The 20,508-nt window shown below is 38.1% G+C and overlaps 1 protein-coding gene across 4 annotated transcripts in view; it reads right to left on the bottom strand.

Annotated features, from left to right (window-relative positions):
* The window catches only part of ZFYVE28 (zinc finger FYVE-type containing 28), a 150,350-nt gene that overhangs the window by 61,594 nt on the left and 68,248 nt on the right, over window positions 1-20,508 (bottom strand). For all 4 annotated transcript variants that reach the window (XM_061359833.1, XM_061359835.1, XM_061359834.1 and 1 more), the window contains exon 2: window positions 13,192-13,332. In XM_061359833.1, the coding sequence (XP_061215817.1) occupies window positions 13,192-13,332 (141 nt within the window). The remainder of the gene's footprint in view (window positions 1-13,191; window positions 13,333-20,508) is intronic.

A 20,508-nucleotide genomic window follows, 5' to 3' on the forward strand; every position in this document is an offset into this window, starting at 1 on the left:
AATATTAGACATGACTGTTTAATGAAATTAAGTATAACTAAACTTGTACTGACTGTTCTCAGTACAGAGCTTTACAGCCAAGTCTTCCTTTACCGGTAAGGGATATAACTTAAGAGCTTTCTTCACAGTGAATCAAAACATGACTGGATAAATATCATGGATATGACACATGTTCTTACAGCAGTGTATATGTACTGAGGCCTTTTCTCTAAAGCCTCTAAAATCTTTGTCTTATATTTAAAGACATTTGAAAATAAATGAAGTAACTTGGTACACTAACATCCCTTTCACATAGTTTCATAACAACAGAGTAAGAGACATTTGCTTTGAACATGTTAATCTGCTGCAATAAACTTAAAATGGGCTTTCCCCTCCACCAGTACCCAGCAACTGCCTTCCTACCACGGTACAGTGATCCCCAAGATTTGCCAAGCACAAAAGAATTTCAGCCTGGACTTCAGCCTGGCACAGAGCTGGCACCACCTTCATTGCACTGCTCCAAAGCTGCTCCACAGCTGAGGCCACAAGCAGAATGGAGGCAATGTAATCTCGACTTACTGCCACCTTCGCTTTGCCTTCCCATACTGCTGAGTGAAAGCATCCTGCATCCTCATCACGTGCAGTGCTGAGCTGGTGTGGAGCCAGCTTTCCACCCTATGGTTCTCTGCTGCAAATTAATTCCCTGACCTGCAGTGCACAGCATTTTCAATCCACTCTGCCCACAGCCTTAGATAACAGGCAGTTTCACAGAATGACCTATTTGATCCATATGAGCAAGTAGAAACACATGAAAAATCTTGCTAACATGGGAAACTACAAGACTACAGTAGTCTTTTCAAAGAAAAAACTATCTTACATTATTACCAAAGAAAAAAGTACCTTCCAATATTAGTCTCTCCCTAAGATCAAGTAGGAGTCCAAAATGCAGAAAGGAAATAAAATTCTTGTCAGTTGTGTTGGTCCAGCTTATGGTCAAGCATCTTATATTTCCTAGCCATCATACTAATCATTCTATAATGAAAAACAACAGAAGTGCCAAAAGTTCCCCAGCAACAATGAAAAGATGCTAAACAGAAGAAGATTTAAAGGGATGTAATTAATTACTATTTTTACTAATTAGAAGTGTTTATTGCTGCATATTTGCTTTCAACCTAGCTGTATCATTCCACTGATCACTGAACACCTGTGGGAGGGAAAAGCCATGAACTTAAGATTGCCATTTTCAGCCTGAGTCCAACAGAAGAAAAATCAACTCTTCTAATACTTACATGCTATTTAGTGTGTTCAGCACAATTACACCCAAGTTCTTTTTCCTTCATTACAGTGGAGTACAGTAAAAGCACATGAAAGGGTTGACAAGTCTGTGTGTTCTCAGAAGAAACATTACAAGCTTTCACTCGATCACACAACCCAATACCAAACAGGTACCTGACACAGACTGTTTGAAGATGTCAGGCAGCACAGAAGACATCTGTTGGAGCAATGCAGCTCAAAAAAGTAATCATTACTAGGAGTAATGAGATGGGAAATGTTGTAATCAATTATAAAACAGAGGAACTGGAAACTCTATAGGCAAAACCTTAGAAGGTTTATTATCACAGATAAACAGCACAACAGAAATGTGCACTGCCTGGAATCTAAGGTTAATCTTGACATCATCCCTTAAACAACGCTTTTCTTTCACTTCCTTTTCTAAACTGGCACTGTCCCCACTTAAATTACATTGGAAGAGATTATGTAAAAGAGAGCAATTTTCTTTGAACAAGGCTTGGCTCACTCTCCCATCAGTCAACTGCCCAATCTTTCTGGCATGAATTTCTCGCTTTCCTATATCTGCATCAAGTCTTTTAAATACAGACCTTGTGACAATTCCTCTAGAGCCACCAGCTCTGTTATATTTTAGAAAAGGCTTCACAAACAGGTACAATACAGAAAATGAGCATGATTCCCTCCTTACCACAGATCAGTGAGCATTACCCAAGTGTTCCTATGCAACTGGATGGGCTGGACAGAATCTGCTTTTGGTTCCTACTTCTTCCCTCTATTATTCAAAACCACCTCTGTCACCTACAGTTTCTAAACTCTAGCAACACAAAGATTTATTTCAGTTAACTGCTTTACTTATTTCAATAATTACCCTGCTGTCTCCTTCACTGACCTCCACTAACATAACTAATACAGTGTCTCAAGGGTTGCAAATTAAACAGGCGAGAAAGACTTGACCATTACTTTAGCTAAAAGTACTCCTGGCTCAATCCACACTATTTAACCTTTATATCCATTAACAAAATAACATCAGGCATACATTCTTGCCAACTTCTAACTAATCATTAGGTTTCAGAATACACCAGGAAGTTTTTAGCAGCTTTAGTCTAACTTGTCTCACTTAATGAGATCTGTTTCTGCCTAATTCTACAAGAAACTGTTTTTCGATGGACAGATGTAATCAAACATGAAAACCATGCACCTCTGAACTGCCTCATTGTTCACAGTGATTGTGGTATATGCTCCCAGTTTGCTCTTGTCAAGAATGTTAATGAACACAATATTTCTTAGATAACTCACTGCCAATCCACTATAACACCAGCATTGTCCTAAGAGTTATTTAACAGCTTTTCACAAATACCTTCTTCATCGAAGGATGCTCATTAATGCCAACTTTCTTTTTAAGAATTGCTTCTCTTCAGCATGGATACAATTCAGATAAAGCACAGAATACAAGGGCATTTTCTTTTTCCCCTAAGAGATTCCTTATTCACATACCCCTTAAATTTATCTGATCATAGGAGACACCTTCAGATAAGCTGTGCCTTCTTTTTCACCGGAAATAGAAAACCACTTTTCATCAGAGGCAGGCACCAAGCAGCGTAAGGCCATTCTGCAGTGTGCTAGGCAGCAAGGGCAACTTTCGAAGTCAGCCCCTTATCGCACCTACTTTGCAGCTTTTGTTCTCACCTCCAGGCAGACACAGGCTGCCTCAGGGAACTCCCAGCTTACTTGCACAGAAGCACTGATTGCTTTCAGTGCACTGATCCACAGTAACCCAGGCAATTTCTCTCTTAAAGTTCACAGAATGACTCTGCAAATACAAGCACCATCAGACAGCTGAAGATGTAGTTTTCTAGAGTTCTAAAGCTGACCACAACTTACTTAAACTGGCTGTGGATAAGGATCTATACACCCACTGCTCTCTTTCCCCCTCTGTCTGCAGACACTCCAAATTCATGTCAGCCCTTTCACGCCAGGGTGCACCCATACACGCAGTGAATCAATATGATCATTTGGTTGATCAAAGCCTCCTCTACAACCAGGCTTCCAGGTGATCCCACCCGCTCCATGGCTGTTCACCCGCTGCTGGAACACAAGCCAGGCTCCTGGAGCACATGGACTGGTGCTGGAAGGAAGGACAGACAAGGCTACCTACTTCTGAGGACAGCACAGTTTCACATCAGTTTAAGCTACTGGGTAGCTGTGCTTTGATGGGGTACCACGCTGAAGTGTGGGGACAAGAAAAAGAATAGAGTAAATTTGGAATAGAACACCTTTCAACTGACACTGCCAATGGACCATGGAATTATGCCTAAGGAACTAACACAGAAATACTTGTTTGTGAAGATTTTTTAAATAAAAATCGAAGTTTATTTACCTTGTTTGCCCATACTCAACCAACATGATCAAGCAATAAGGTAAGAGATTTACCGAAACTAAACTGTTTATAACATTTCTACCTAGTGCCCAAGGGCTTGCTTGAATCAAAGACTGGGCGATCCACGTGCAAAGCTGCTGCAGTTATCACAGGACTGTAACCAAAGCCACTGAAATTCACATAAAAACATTTTGTCCTGAAATCACTCTATTCATTTCTACTGATACAGTTATAAAACCTAGTAATGTTAATCTATAGCACTGGTAGATTTAAAAGCCTTTACCTGATAAGCAAGAACATACTTTACATGAAAAAACAATGGAAAATTTGATTTCACTGAGTACAGAGTTAATTGAGAGAGTTATGTTGCAGTTCTGCAGCTGCAGACAACAGATAAAGGCCAATGTGGTATTATACCACTAACAGAGTTATAGAATCATGGGATAGTCAGGACTGCAAAGGACCTTAAAATCATCTAATTCCAACCCCCTGCAGGGGGGGACACAACACAAACCATGTCACCCAAGACTCCATCCAAATTGGCCTTAAACGCTGCCAGGGATGGAGCATTCACTAGTTCCGTGGGCCCACAACAGTTTAGTTCAAAAATGCAGAGCCTAGATCTTTAAATACCTCTATTCTAACACAGAATGTTCATGCCCAGGATAATTTCTACTATCTGTATTTTTTAAATGAGTTCATAGAGGATCTCCTAAAAATTTACATAAAGATAATGCTGCCTTCTTTGTTAAGAGGGCCCATAAAGTTTTCTTTTCTCAGTTATAAAATATGATGTACTTTCAGGCTTATCTGCATTGCAGAATAAGCCAAACAACCACAAATGTGTTAATTAGATCTACAGACAGAACTCTTCACATTCCAGCTTCAGGGTTAAATTATTTTCCAGTCACATCTGCAAAACCCCTATGGAGGGCAACAGTGCAAATAATAAACAGGGCTGACACTGAGGCCAGAAGTTTGTAGCAATGTGTGAAAGTGTATAATATTTTCTAATCCCAGTTACCACACAAGTCAAAAGTAGATATCGCTCTGCAAGCCCACTGGAATTCATCCTTACCTGTTTATGATGCTACATCAGACCTAGCCAGAGAAACCAAACAAAAAAATACAATAAATAATAAGACCTTCTTACAGTATGGGAACAATTTTCAAGGCAAAAATTACAAGAGATTGTCATTGAAACAGTTTCAGTGCCTCAGTTGCACAAATCAATTCAACAAGCTTTCCAGCCTAAAGACCACTTACATTTCTACATTAACTACTGATCCATTTTGAGTAAGTGGAACAGCAGCAACTTTAGCAGTAGTACAGATACCCTGGGGTAACTAAGAAATCAAAGAATACAAATATCTGTTGCTTGTTATTTGCTCAAGTAATCTTCCTGCACAGAAACCTTGAGAACCGAAAATGTATTCTCAGGGTAAACCCAAGAATTTATATTGTGTACATCATATGGCAGTATCAAGAGCACTACATTTTTCAATTAAATTTGAGGCTTTCTTCTGAGCTATGGAACAAGCAGTATCAGCATATAAGTTAGTTTTATTTGCTTCATGGCGGGAAGAACTGTGTACTTGGGGGTAATACTGCTGCTGTTCACCTCAACACTGTTTTAAAAAGCATTGAAGAAATAGCACTCTCCTTTAGAAACTGGAAATCCAGCAGGAAAGAGCAGATGGCATAAGGAAAAAGGTAAGCATGCTTAACCAACATAGCACACTTCCTGCATAGTTCATTTCACACGAGTCATTATTTCCTGAAGCCTTTATACATGTGCTAAGTAATGGGAAGTTTTTGCATGCTCAGGTAGGTCAGAAAAGCCTGTAGTAGCAAAGCCTACCATCCGATGCCTCCTCTCCAACTGCAAGCTGTTCTCACATCAACCATTCCCAAATTTTTTAAGCAATACTAATACATATATTACAAGCAATACTTCCTAATACAGGTAATTCTTTCAAAAATGACTGTGTTTTTACATGACTGTCTTAAATTCTGCATTTGAGACAGAAGACAGTCACTGTATTGTTACATCACAAACGGAACTTGGAGTTATGACTGAACTACTTAAACTTCTCCTCTCTGTCTAATCATAAAGTTACAATGACTGAACAAGCTACCCGCATGGGTAAGTTTATTTTCTTTCCAACACTTTGAACTCCAACCACTCAGTTTAGCATTAAATTACATCCTAACAGTAACAGAGCAGTCTAAAATTCACCTGTTCTCTCAAACTCCCAAGTATTTGTAATCCCTCATTCCAATATGTAGAAGTCCTTGTTGCACTTAGTGCAGAATATATGCAGATGTAGCTATGTATCTACATAAACATCTAAATGCATCATTTTATTTAATGAAAACTTATCACAACCTGACACAAGAGAAAACAAGGTTGCACAACATTCCACAAAATAGCTGTCATAATAATCCATTATTCATATTTGAAATATATACACAAGAGTTATTATATTATTACAATGCTGTTATATCTCTTGAAAATAGATGAAATAGTTAATAATTCATGAATTAGTTCATACAGAAAGAGCTAGCCTTTATTTTAACATTAAGGTCACAACGAAAATTAAATTCTTCTCCTAAGAGCTGTCTTGAAAAAAAATAATGATTTGCTGCCTTGTCTGTCTTATCTTACTTCCACAGCATTAAAGAAAAATTAAATGAAAAAGCTTCCAACAGAAGAAAACAGACTTAATCCCCAAGTACAGAAATATCACCAAATAAATCATTTGCAGGTATTGTTAAATTTGCTAATGTGGTGCTACCACCTGTATGTGGAGGAAAAGGCAATTTTTAGCAGATTAAAGTCATGAGACTACATAAACAATGCAGGGGCTGGTATTAGAATTTATCCTTCTTTGCAACAGTGAAAAGAAAATGTTAAAATGTAGCAAATTACAATAAAGGAGAGCTGACAGCAATCCTCTGATGGCACTGGTGAAGAACTATAAAGCCCCTAACAGTCAGGCATGTCACATTGCATCAATTCCTATGGAACTGGATCTGGTATAGTCTCATACTATACCAATGCTGAGAAAAGCCAGTTTTAAAATGACCTGGCTCCATTGTCCTCATTTAGCCTTTGAATGCTCTGGGAATTACACCATTGTGTCCCAGGTCTACTATGTCAACATTCAATCAAGATACCAACCTGTCAATTCTTCTTAGTATAAAAAGTATGATCTAGGGCAGATAATCATGCTCTAAGAAATGAAACCTCCTTTTATCTTTCAAAATAGAATGTTACAACAGTTCATAAACTCAGAAATGAAGACCCTTTACAGCCAGGTTCTCTTTCAAAAGAAGAAAATACTGTATTTTTTTTTTTCTTAATTTGAATAAAACTTTAAACAATTACACCAAAACCAAACAGCTAAAAATCCCTACTGTTTTTAATGAAGTACACATAAAATATGAATCTTGCTCTGCTGTTATTACCTCATTTTCTAAATGGATGACTATTACCTACCACCCAAGATAGTATTCTCCCACAGGAGTCTGCATGCAATTAAATGCAGTCACTGGAACCATATGATCTTTAAGGTCTCTTCCAACCCAAACCATTCTGTGACTCTATGATTTTAGCATCCCACCTTTGTGACAAAGGACATTTCCCAGGTGGGCTCCCAGCAGCATTCTACCTTTTACTCACTGTTTCCCACAGCTCATTTTCACCCTCTTTCCACACTCTACCATGAACTACTTCTGTCTGTAGGTTTGAACCACTCTAACACATATTCCTTTATAAGGGCAAAACTTTGTTTTTTTGACACTTGACTCTCAACTCATTTCATAGCGATGCTTTCAGTTGTTAAATTGAACTGGAAAAACTATGGAGATGTCTGGCTGAAACACAGCATTTTTGATAACATTCTCCACGTACTTTATATTGCTACAGAAATTGAGACAGACAAGTGATAACAACACAACACTGAAATATGCTTTAGCTTTCTCTAAGGGCTCCAATTCCTCAACAATATTAAGTAACACTGTGATAGATAAGGAGGTTCAGATTCATAGGTGTCTGCTTCTCACCCACTATACGGAGGAGTGACCTATGCATGAAGCAACCCACTAAAGGCTACATTTGAAGCTTAATATTACAGCAAACAAGCTGCTGACAGCTGACTTGAAAATGCAGGACTGCCAATTGCAGCAATTCGAGAGGTGTTTTCTGAGCAGGCAAATAGCAAGAAAAGAATGAAGAGCCAGTATAATATACCAACAGTAACCACAGTGTCAATCACTGCTATCAGTGAGACAGAAACAGTCATGTTTCACAAATATCACAGATTCCCCATTTTACTGTGCTGCAGTACAGTGCCAGAGTAATACAGCCAGGCAAGTCCATGGTTTACTTCAGTTCAGTCCCCTAACAGGAGAAAATTCCTTCCTAGTGCACATTTGCAGCTCAAATTACCCATTGCTAAGACAACAATCTGCAACTCAAGGAATAGTTTTGATAAAACCATGCTGGGAACTGACTTAGATGCTATTCTAAGACCTCGCTACTATACGCAGAGAAGTAATTCTCAGTGTACAGAAACAGCAAGTACTATGATCCTGGTGCCGCTCCCACAATGTCGAGTACTTACGCACAGGTTTGATAGTCACCTGTGAAGTCCTAACCAAAACTCTGCTTTAGAGACAAAGGGATTTTTTTAACTCTTTCCTCTTAAACAAAACCAATGAAGTTCTGTAATATGTAACAATAAACCTAGTTCCATTTAAGTAGCTTACATGTCTTAAACCAGTTTGTCAACTCAAGTATCTCGTAGATATTAATCTATGAGAAAATAGCAATCCATTTAAAGAATTATCACTAATTCGCAGGTGATTAATTAAAAAGCGTACACAACCTACCATTACTTCAATACCCTGTAATGTTGGAAGCAACTTAGAAAATGACACCTTATTAAATCACCAATATAAAAATACTTCAAACCAAAACTGAGCTGAACCAGCACTGCATATTACTCAAGATTCCCTGATGTAAATATGCTTATGAAAAAATGTCCTTTCCCTCTATTACCATCAACCAATTTCAACAAACTGAAGTATGACATCCTACCTATCCTTTTTTTCATTTAAGAAAAACTTACATAGCTTTTCACCTGCACACTTAAGTCACTGTTCATTTTAACAGAAACCAGTACAGGAAGAAGTGTTTTATTCTGTCAGCTAGTATTAAATAGACAAATGCAAAATACTTTATTAGTAGTATGTTATGTTCTACCACTGCCATGCAAACACCAAGTAAAAAAAGAGATGTCATTTTTATACTAGGCTATCAAAACTGGAAAGAAGTGTTATAACACATTAACATGAAAAGGAAAAAGCAAAGCATTTCATTACCTTAATTTTTACTCGAATATATACTACTTAGCATCATAATATACAGTTAACTCGCAGCATTTGAAATCCAAATTACAAGATCTCCGGAAGTTTTGAAAAGTTAATTTACTGTAAAAAGTATAATTTTTATCATCAAGTAGTATTAAGGCAGAACAGCATAAACCAACATTCTGACTTGCAGTTCTTTACTAAAGAACTGTTAACAGTCTTCAAAACTGAAGTCCTCTGCATATCACAGAATCACTTGTGTTGGAATAGACTTTAAAGATCATCTAGTTCTAACTCACTGCCCCAATGCACCATACCTTCAACTTGCCTTGAGTAATACTGATGTATGTATGTATGTCTACTATAAAACAGAATACCTTATTTAGGCAGAGTCCTTTTGTCTCAATCTGTTCATGCACTACAGTAAACATGGAGCTCTAACAATAGTACCAAAAGTTGGAAGAATAGACAAAGACATAAAACTCAGCTCTTCAGATTTGCTTAAGAGCCAATAAAATACAACCTCTCTCTAAAGAGAATCACGGTTTGTAAGACTTGTTGGTCTCTCAGAAAAAAAAAACAACAACAAACCAAACACCAATTTAAAGACATTTCTCTAGTTAATAAAACTTACAAATAAATGTTCTCTAGTTCATAAAACCTCCCACAAAACATCAAAACATCTGTCAATCGAGTAAGCTATCAGTAAATCTGAAATTAAGAAATTCAGGAACAACGAGGTAATTTCAAAACCAGACAAAAAGGCAGAAGGACAGGGATGCCAGAAATCTTTGCTCATAGAAAACACTAAAATTTGATAGAAAGACTATGCCTATAAACTTCATGGAGGTAAAAACTGGCAATAATCTGGGAACTTTAGTAATACATAGAATCATACCATAGTATGCCAGGTAGGAAGGGACCTTCAGTGATCACCTGGTCCATCTTTTCTAGCAAAAGCATGGTCTATACAACATGGCCCAGAACCTGAGTCTTAGGTATCCAACGTTGGAAAATCTACCACTTCGCAGGGGAGTTTATTCCAATGGCTGACTGTTCTCATTGTGAAAAGTTTCCTCTTGCGTTCAGTCAGAATCTCTCCAGGAGTAACTTGTGCCCATCATCCCTCATCTTTTCCATGTGCCTCCTTGCAAAAGGCAAGTCTCCATCTTCTTTGTAGCCACCCTTTAAATACTGCAATATAGTGGTAAGGCCTACCCTGAGCCTTCTTTCCTCAAGGCTGAACCAACCCATTTCTGCCAGCCTTTCCTCATACAGCAGGCTTCCAGTGTTTTGATCATCTTTGTGGCCCTCCTTTGGACTCTCTCCAGCATGTCCACATCTTTTTTGTACAGTGGGGATCAAAACTGAATACAAAACAAGAACAAAAAAAAAAAGAAACCAAGCAAAGACTAGGAGTCTGGTGAGCTACATCATGTGCTCACAAGTTTCTTTTTAAATGCATTGCTGGAAAAATCAGAAAGAGTACATTTCTAACTAAAAACAGGTCTCAGAATTGTGTGACTGTGGTTGCAGGTGTCACTAAAGTTCTGCACAAGGCAGCTGTTATTCCTACTTTCAGAAGCATGACCTTCCATTAGAACCAGTTTAACCCTAGGACTAGCTGTTAGTTCTCAACCTACCTCAAACCTCACCATACTTTGGTCTAAAACTGATTTTTCCGCCTTACTATGCAATATTAGTCAACACCTACATTCTGAATCCTTGCTAAAATACTGCTGCTCCTCGTTTGGCATTTACATGACAAGTTATTAAAAGGAAAAGCCAAACCCCATCGCTTTTACACAGCGTACCACAAAATAATTAAGTCCTAATTAGCAAAAAGCCATTTTTGACATGACATTTGACGATGATCTGACCTATTCTGCAGAAAATTAGGCATCTCAAAAATAGCTACATGAGAAAAATAAACCCATCTCCATCCTTTCTTTCAGTTCCAGCAGCAGATTGTTTTAGTAACAGCAATCTGCTTCACAAATGAAAAGAAGAAATTACCAGGCATCAGAAGATATTAAGTCACGGGGTGGTGAGTCACTATATAACAAGCCAAACAAACTGACCAAGGAGCTACTGGAGCCTGCATTTCTTGCATTCCTACAGGTGAAACATTCAGAGAAGCTATGTTTTAAAGAAAACAGCTCCTCAGCTCTGCCTATACTAAAAAATAAACCAGAAAGCCTGTGCACCTGCAGAAATAAATTGTCATCTCCGGGGATAAGACAGCAAAGAAGGAGATTATCTTGTATCATGATATTGTTCATCTACCAGTATTGTTAAAAAAGCCTTTTCTAAGAAAATAGAATGTAAAATACTTGCCTAGAAAGTTTGTGGAATGTCCATTACTGGAGATTTATATGCATAAGTCAGATAAGTCACTTTTCACAAATAATTAGGTAAAGCTGATCCATCACACTGAAGACTAAAGTCAATGACCTTTAAGATGACTCTCACCTTTATTCCTCCCAATTACTGAATATTGACTGTTACTAAACTTGCAGTTTCCAGTTTGGTAAACCCTTAAACTCCATGTTTTTTTCCTAGGGACAGTCTACAGAGTTATTCTAAGTAGACAGAAGTATCAAAACTGATTGACAAAAATGCACTGACTGTGAACACTCTCTAAGTGCTCTTCAAAAAAACCTGCACTTTTTAGTTTCCTTGCAAGCAAGCAATACCTGACTTTTTTTTTCTCTTTCCAACAGACTCAGCTAACTTGCTGTGAATATTTGCTACAGTGATCAAAGCATTGGTCTTCCAACTCATCTTAACTTGATTAGTGATGAAATTGTTCCCCATAATAAAGTCGGGTACATTTGATGATTACTAAGAAATTCTAGAAAGAGGCAAATCAAAATATATCCTTTACAGTTAAGTGCCATTCTTTTTTCTTGGTGGAGATGTAAGTGAATCTTTATTACTATGGTCTTTCCACTTCCAATTCTCCTGAGCTGAAAGCAAGTGTTTAGTTTTCACACAGAAATCCTCCTACCAGCTGAGCATATGGTGTATTCTGGACTTGAACCTACTTTGGTTTAAAGTGTTTTTCTTGGGTGTGCCAGAGAGGAAGTATCAAAGCATCTGTGCAAGTACCAAGTGTACCGCAAAAATTTCTACCTCCAAAAATTTGGATTTTATTATTAAAAAACTTGGTGTCAAATGGCATACAGTGGGACAGGAAAGCTGTATTTTCCTCAAGGCTTTTTCAATTTCTGAATTGTTTTACTTAATAAATTATCCTGGTTTAATCCAGCAGGCAACTAAACACCACACAGCCATTCACTCACTCCCCTGCCCCTCAAATGAATGGGAGGGGGTAAAATTTGTGGGTTGACATAAAGACAGTTTAATAAGAAAGAAGCTGAAGAGTCCTTGATCACTGCTTAGCAACAACTAAAAGAGTGTGTTATCAACATTATTCTCACCCTAAATCCAAAATACAGCACTACACCTGCTACTGGGAAGAAAAGTATCTCTATCCCAGAGAAGACTAAGACATTAATGAAATTGCAAAACCATCCAAATTAGAGAGCTAGACTTGGCTGCATTGGTCTTTGCTCTAATTCTTCTCCCTTCAAGTCTCGCTCAAAACATAGCCATGGTTTCAAAGACACTCAGCCATCTTTTTGGTTTAGGTGAACTGTATTTCACAACAGGAACTTACAGACAGATTCCTACTTTTCAAATAATCTACAGATAAAAGCACTCTTTTGCTTGGTTCCTCAGTAGTTCCACTAATTTTCAAGACTATTCACAAGAAGCAGATAATGCTCTTTTCTGTAAAATCAGCACAGCTACCAGCTGTCTTCACATTGTTCATTTATTGAGGAAAAGCCATCAGATTCATGAAGTATGAAAGCTGAGCAGCTACAAAAGAAATAGCTACTTCATGCTGCCTGAAGTTTTGAAACAAGCCATCTGATGTTTGTTCTTATTTAAGGGAATGCATTAACACTCTTAAGTGAGATGTAGTAGATTTCATTTATGGATAGTGTTTTCAAAAACATACACTTTAAAATTAGGAAGAGCATGTATGTACCAAAGATTCATTTTAAAGGGACTTGACAATAAAAACTAATACAATAATAATGTAACGTATTTCATGTATGCAAAAATGTCAAGTGAAGTCAGAAAGGTGCCGTTTTGATTACCTGACAAGAGCGAAACTGGTTGACTAGCAGCGTACATCTTTGTGGGTCTTTCCTTCCATCCAAACTGTCCAGTTCAGCTGCTACTTGATTTAGTTCCTCATCAGCATAGTAGAACTGAGCAAGGAGCTGTGGGTCTGTTCTCTGTATTGAAGACAAAGAAATACACAGTATTACATTGTGCAATATTACAAATAAAAACACACTCCTTAGAATCACAGAATGGTTTGGGTTGGAAGGGATGTTACTGCTCATCCAGTTCCAAACCCCCGCCACATTCAGGGATGCCTCCCAGTAAACCAGGTTGCTCTAAGCCCCTTCCAACCTGGCCTCAAACACTGCCAGGGATGGGGCAGCCACAGCTCCTCTGGACACTCTGTGCCAGCTAACTTTCTTTATTGCTATTTTTTCTTTTACATGTAAGCCCGAGGAGTAGTGTGGCATCATGGAAAATAATTTCTTTATGCAGACTCTCGCATAACAAACTGAGGGCATTACTCAGCTACCACATCTCCAAAACCATCCCGGCGTTCTCACTACTTGTGGCATAATTATCTGGTGGAACAAACAACTGAATCATGTTTTGTTTATTAAACAAAAGTATACTTCAGCTCTAGGCAAAACAAGAACAAAATGGCTTTCCAAGTTAAAACCCAACAAATGCAAACACCCAAATCTATCAAGCACTGTGGTAACCCCTACAACATGATGCACAGTTCTACCTGGACCAAAAGAATCAACTCACAGAAAGGGAAGGTACTGAATGTACATTGCCAGGGATGAATAGATGTAAAGACTTCACAAAGCATGTAACAGGATTACATAAGGGATTACACAGAAAACTGTAATGTCTTCCAAAAACAAGTCTTCCAAGTGGAAAGAACAGAATTATCACAATGAATTTTGAGCTACACTAAAGCAAAACAGAATTATAATAAGAGAGTAGAATAATAAAGAAAGCTGTCAATACTTTTGATGATGCATATCAATAATAGTTTATCCCATAAGAATTTCTTGTTATTAAATATTAATAACTGGAAGTTTTGAAGCCTATGAAAGCTTTCATCAAAATACAGGAAAAATAACAGATCAGTGTGCATGCAAGGAGAAATATGAATTCTGACTGTTAAAGAGTGGAGGTACAAGTGGGAGGAGGGAGAGAGCAGATTTTGTAGGAGCCAGCAACCTGGTGGTAGATTCATGGGCTCAGATAAGCACATTATTCTTTAGTAGTCAGTAAAACATACATGATATTTGTAGGAGATGTGTATAAAGTAAAATCAGTCTGTTTTAATCACAGTGTGAGAAACATTAAGACTATACTAACTGTAGACTGGGAATTAGAACTGTCACTAGAAGAAAACAAACCCATACTGATACTAGAGAAAAGAGCTGCAAAGTATCTGAAACTGTTTTGTTCTTCAGTGCTTTAAGAATTAACAATAGAATACTTTTAGAAGGACCAGGTTATGTGTATAACCAGTAAAAATAAAGGCCAAGTTGCATGAAAGCAAGTTAGAGACTTGGAAAAAAAAGTCCATTAACATAGGAAAGACCTTCCAGGTAAAGAAAGCTGCTAGATACAAAGAAATCATTGCTTTTATAAACTAAAGAAGAAGTAGGAAGTACCTAGAGATTATTATGATGCAACACATTTTAAATTAGTACTAATGAAGATGTACAAGATAAGTACATCAGAGCAAAACATGTACCAACAGAAACAAGTGTAATGCAGTGAAGAAATTAGTCAACAGCAAAACAGAAGATAACATCACTTTAAAAAACATCACCAAATGCAACACACAGCCAAAGACAGAAAACACTGAGTGTATACTGAAGTATATGTTATGAACCATAACATTTTCTGTCTGAAACCCAAAATATTTCCACTACTGTGAAAGGATAAAAAACATTGCCTTTAAGGGATGGGGACAGGGATACAGTGGGATCAGAAATGCTGCCATTAGCAAACCACAGGGCTTAAAGCACTAACAGAGGTGGCTAAAGGTATATTGGACAGCTGAATGTCACTCCTCACACACCCCCCCCTTCTGTAGCACCAGGCCAGAAGACACGAGCTGTCTGTGATCACACACAAAGATTAGTAGCAAACCTCTGCCAACAGCAACATGGGTTCAGAAGTGGTGAGAGCACAATAAATGCCAACAGGAGTACTTGGGGGGGGGAACCAAAAAAAACCAAACAAAAAATTATTTTTGCCTAAAAAAATTTTCAACACAAGGCACCACAACATACTGTTAAACTCCCTATTTTAGTCTCCACAAGACACATGCCCTGCAGAAGAATCCTTCATCGTACAACATTAAAACCTGCACTAAACACTGTTTAGTCCCCGAAAAGGAACAAGAATATTAACACCTTTAGAGAACAGTATACATCCTCCACACTTGAGAGAATCAAGGAGTTAACTACTGTAAATATTTTAGTACCATAAGATTGAAGGAAAAAGATTCAGTCTTAGTAGTGATGCTAAATACGCCCTCAGTGTTATGTGTTGAACTGGTTCTCAGTCAGCAATTCAATGAAACAACAATCCTCACTGAGAACAGAGGCACTGACACCCGCTCATACATGCCTTGTTTGGGCAGGAACATAGTGAATTTAAGGCTACCTTTAACATTGCTGTGAGCCGTCACACTGCCCAGCAGCTTCCCACATTATACTACTTCACACCACCCAAATTCTGAGGGAAGTCAGAAATAAAACACGTTTTCAAGCAGTCGAAATGTAGTAACGAAAGTGTTAGGGATTTTTTTCTTCTTTAAACAGGCACTCGTTACAAAATAGAGAGCCTTTCCAACCATAAGCTTCCATCTCTTAATCCTTTTAAGGTTGTCATTTATTAAGCAGGCTGAGTAGCCTAAACGCAAGCTGTCAAAAATTTAGTGTCTTGAATAATGTCTTCACTATAGACTTGATAGTTCCAAGGGAGAAGGATAAAGCTTGTGACAGCTGACCAAGGAAGCAAACAAAATTCAAATTGAATGATAAAAAGAGAGACTCAAACCTCCAGCATTTCCCCTACCCTGTTATTTTTATTATTTCTGATTTTACATTTTCCTTCAGCATTTGTCCACATTCATTAAACTTTCAAGACAAAGTTGTTAAACAAAAATGCAAGAGGTTATGTGTGGAATCGTGGCAAAGCATGACTGCTGATTTACAAGCAACTAAATTGCACTGCAGAAGCAAAACGAGGCAGCTGATTAAGGCTTGTCTCAAGCAAAACAAAAGATACTTAGCTCCCATGTGGCTTATCTTTTAAACTGGAGGAACAGAAGTTTTAGTCGAGTTCTCTACTGTATTATGCTTGGTGTGTATTAGTAGCATGATCTTTTGATTAATTGTGTCGGTTCTACATGGTCCCCGGCAAGCTGAAGCTGCAAAAACTCTAAATCTCTTAGCAGGGGACCATTTAAAGCAAATCACCACAACTTCCTTAATTCGGTTTGTTATCAGATGAAAAGATGCTGTTCTCGCATCTTGTGAGAAAGCTGCTCTATGAAAACCAGAAGCTGTCACTAAAAAGTGCCAACTAACTGGGAAAGGAAGAAATTATAGCACAGACTTACCAATGCAGGAGAGAAGTAAATAGCTAGACTGAAACTGATGCTACCATGAGAAGCCAGGGTGCTGACAGATCAACCTCAAACTATAACTCTGGAATTTAATCACCATGAAAATCTCATTTCCAGAAATAAGGGTGCTCCTTGGAAAGGATTTCCTCCTTTTGAAACAAAACTGCCACCATCTTTTCCATGAATTTTAACAGCAGCTTCTAAGTATCAGTACTGCTTTTCAAGTAACACAAACTGTGCATCACTTTGTAAGGATAACTGACAGCAGCCCATCATTTGAACACTAAAGGGAACGTTTCCCCCTGGTTTCCATGAGGGAAATATTTCCATGAGAAGTACAGATATTGTTCAGGCTTTTTCTTCTACAGGAACAGAGCCCCTACCACCACAAAAAGAGAAAAAGACATCATCATCCCAAAGAGGCCAAAGAACAGACAGAAGCAAAGGAACCATGCAGATGAGCAAGATTCCAGCTAGTGATATAACTGTCTTCTGATGCCTGTCAGTCACCCTCTGGAAAAATCATATTCATCATTTTTTAATTGCTGATCTACAGGCTTCAAAACAACAGTGAAACCCCAACCCTGCTTAAAATAAAATCCATGAACCTGAGATGGAAGGCTCCAGATCTCCCTTGTTCCCTGGCACTTTTCCAGCACTAAGCATTTATGTCTCCCCCACATGCTCAGAAAGCCTGTCTTGATCCCTATGGAAAGAAACTATACAGAAAAGCATTAATTATGTGCATTTTGCTGATGGTAAAGCCAGATTGCTTTTTGACAACGGAACAAACCTACATCCATGGGGGTATCTTTTCACGTAGTACTTTGGTAATGGTAAAAGGTACATTTAAAGTACATGTATTTTATTACACACTGCAGCAACTGCATTCACAATCACAGGACCATGTTGGGTGATGTCCATGTTCCATACTTAACTGAAGGAGATGCCACGCGACACTAACCTTCCTTAGCCAGGACGGTTCTGCTACAACTCGAACAGATGAAGTGAAAAGTTGCAGAGAAAGGCCATGGCACTCACATCAGTAGAATTGTCTTTCATTTATGAAGCTTCCTTTAATCTCCCTTTGGGAAGGGAAAGGGTGGTATAGAAATCTTTATTACTGAGGGCCCAGTTGTTCTTAGTCTAAATCTGTTACATTTTGGGGGAAAGGAGAGCATTGTCACATACTCAGATAAAGAGGGTCAACCACAAACTTTCCATTCCCTGAAATAAATGGTTGCCATTAGACAGTGCCAAATGCAAACAATTACTGAACAGCACAGAAATCAGAAAAGGGACTTCACATGTGAAAGCATACTCTCTGAGATGAGAATTCAGAAAGGCTATAGGTTAGGAACTTGATCCTACTCGGCAGAGTACAGAAATGCTGCCTAATGTTTCATAAAACAATTCATTGTATGAACTGATGTGCTCTGTGCACAAGGCAGAATTAGATCCTGAGCATTTTAAATATGAGGCAACATAGCATTTCTAAACCTTACAATTGATGTGCATGGAGCTAGTTTTAAGCTAATTAAACTTCAGTAAGATTTACATTGCATTATCAGAAGGAAAAAGTGTTTTGTTCAAAAGTAATAGAATTCAGTCATGAAGTCCCAAGTTTATCCATTGCCAGTGAGAAAAATAACAGACTTATCCAACTGAAAACTAACTATACTAGTCACATTTACACTAATAGGCTTAACTGCCAGATGACAAGTTCAAACATTTAAGGCATTTCTTCAGAAAAGGATAAGAGCAAGTTGTTCCATCAGTTCATTTTTCACCTCACGTGTAAACAAATGTACTCATATCCTTCCTTTGGACAGGGCCTTATAATTTTCCACTGTAAGTAACAGTAAGAAACAATCACTCTCTAACAGGCAGGTGATCCAAAATTTCTGATAGCTAAATTCTTATGTCAATATTTAGTAGCAAAAACATTTCTTCATTTTAACTGAAAGAGGAATCTGCTACTTCAAGGATGCCATTGTCATGGGGGCTTTTTGATTTGGTTTAGGGGTTTAGTATGGTTTTCTTTTCCCCCTTTTAATCCACAGACTACCTGAAGTGCTGTCCATTAAGTTAAAAAGAGAAAAAATTCCCTCAACATTCATATTTTGTAGAATGTAATGAAGTCTTAACTGTGTTGCACATGCAAAAAAGAAAGAGGACTCCGATGAATATGACAGCTGGTAATTGGTCATGAGAATACAGAAAACAAACACTGGGAGAAAAGCTATAGCCTGGTTAAGGCTTTGCCAGCTACTCTGTGTTTATCTACAGAGTATCATCACACAAGCAAGACAGACAGGCCAACAGCTTGCTAGCACAATAAAACCCTAGCAGGACCTTAAGGAAAAAAATAGTGAGATCATGATTTATTGGGCAATAAAACTCAGGTGGAGGAGTTTTTGCAGTACTAGCACACTCTCCCCAAACGCATTTCAGTTCTTCAATTTCCCCACAGAATAATATAACATGAAGCCTTAGGTGAGATGGTTTAGTGTGAGGTGTCCCTGCCCATGGCAGGGGGGTTGGAACTAGATGATCTTAAGGTCTTTTCCAACCCAAACCGTTCAATGATTCTATAATTCTATCCTAATCCAGAAGAGCGTGAGCTCAAATTCATGTTTTCTGGGGCTGTACATAAGCATGTGCTGAACACGTATTAGTTAAGCTTTCGGACATGTACCCTGCTGAGTGCCCTGCAGCTGAACCACAGCTTTGATTTCTAGGAAAGACGATAGACTTCAGGAATAGGAAGGGGTTTTGCTATGGGGAAGCCAACATGCTAAGGAGGTGTGTGAAGTGACAGAGCAGCCGCTTATTCCATGTGAAAAGTGGTTCCCCTGCAATGCTACCTCCACACCAGCCAATGGCAGGCTATTTTTAGTTAGCAAGGAATTAATCTTCCCAAATTCACTCTGTTTTGCCCATGAAGGTAACTGGTGAGTGATCCCCGTCTTTATCTTGACCCACAAGTTTTCTGATCCTATTTGTCTTCACTGGCCTGTTGAGAAGGGGAGTGAGAGCAGCCAGCCAAGGTCAACCCACATTAATGAACCTGTAGAACACTTCGCAAAAGCCCACTCCTGAAGCTATTATCTCAGAGTTTGACCTTAAGATAATTACATTTCATTCTCACCTGCTGCAAGAACATCAAGTTTAAAGAACAAACATTTACATAGAAACAGCAAATTCAGCTTTTTAGAATACATATTGACAAGGACAAATCACTCTCAAAGTGCTTTCCTGTAATTTATTTTACTTTGGATTTGTCTAGATTTTTGTATTTGAACTCAAGCATTACATAAAATATTTTTAGTGATCTGTTACATATCAAGAGGGAAACAGTCAATTTAGCTCCCTGGGCTTGTTGATCCATTACATTCAGCTCCAGATCTACAGACCCCCACACACAGAGAAATGGTGTGGCAATTGGAAGAGGCACCCACTATTCTGCTTCCGATAATGCAACCCCCCCATCTTGCTACACTGCATGTCTTCCCGACTTGTTAACTAGATGTCTTTTTAACCCTCTATAATTATGTTATAACATGCCTTATGGATGTATCTAAATTTTTATAACAATATGACTAAATATTTATAACAATGTATCTAAATATTTATAACAATTCTTAAACATTGAGGCAAAAAATGACCTCTTCTTGGACATGTTCTCAATGTTACTGTCTTTCTACTGATTAGCTTGCTA

This window comes from Neopsephotus bourkii, unplaced genomic scaffold (genome assembly GCF_033783945.1).
Source record: "Neopsephotus bourkii isolate Nb327-2 ecotype Australia unplaced genomic scaffold, CSIRO-AGI_Nbou_v1 NB_994, whole genome shotgun sequence".
NCBI classification, from domain to species: Eukaryota; Metazoa; Chordata; class Aves; order Psittaciformes; family Psittacidae; genus Neopsephotus; species Neopsephotus bourkii.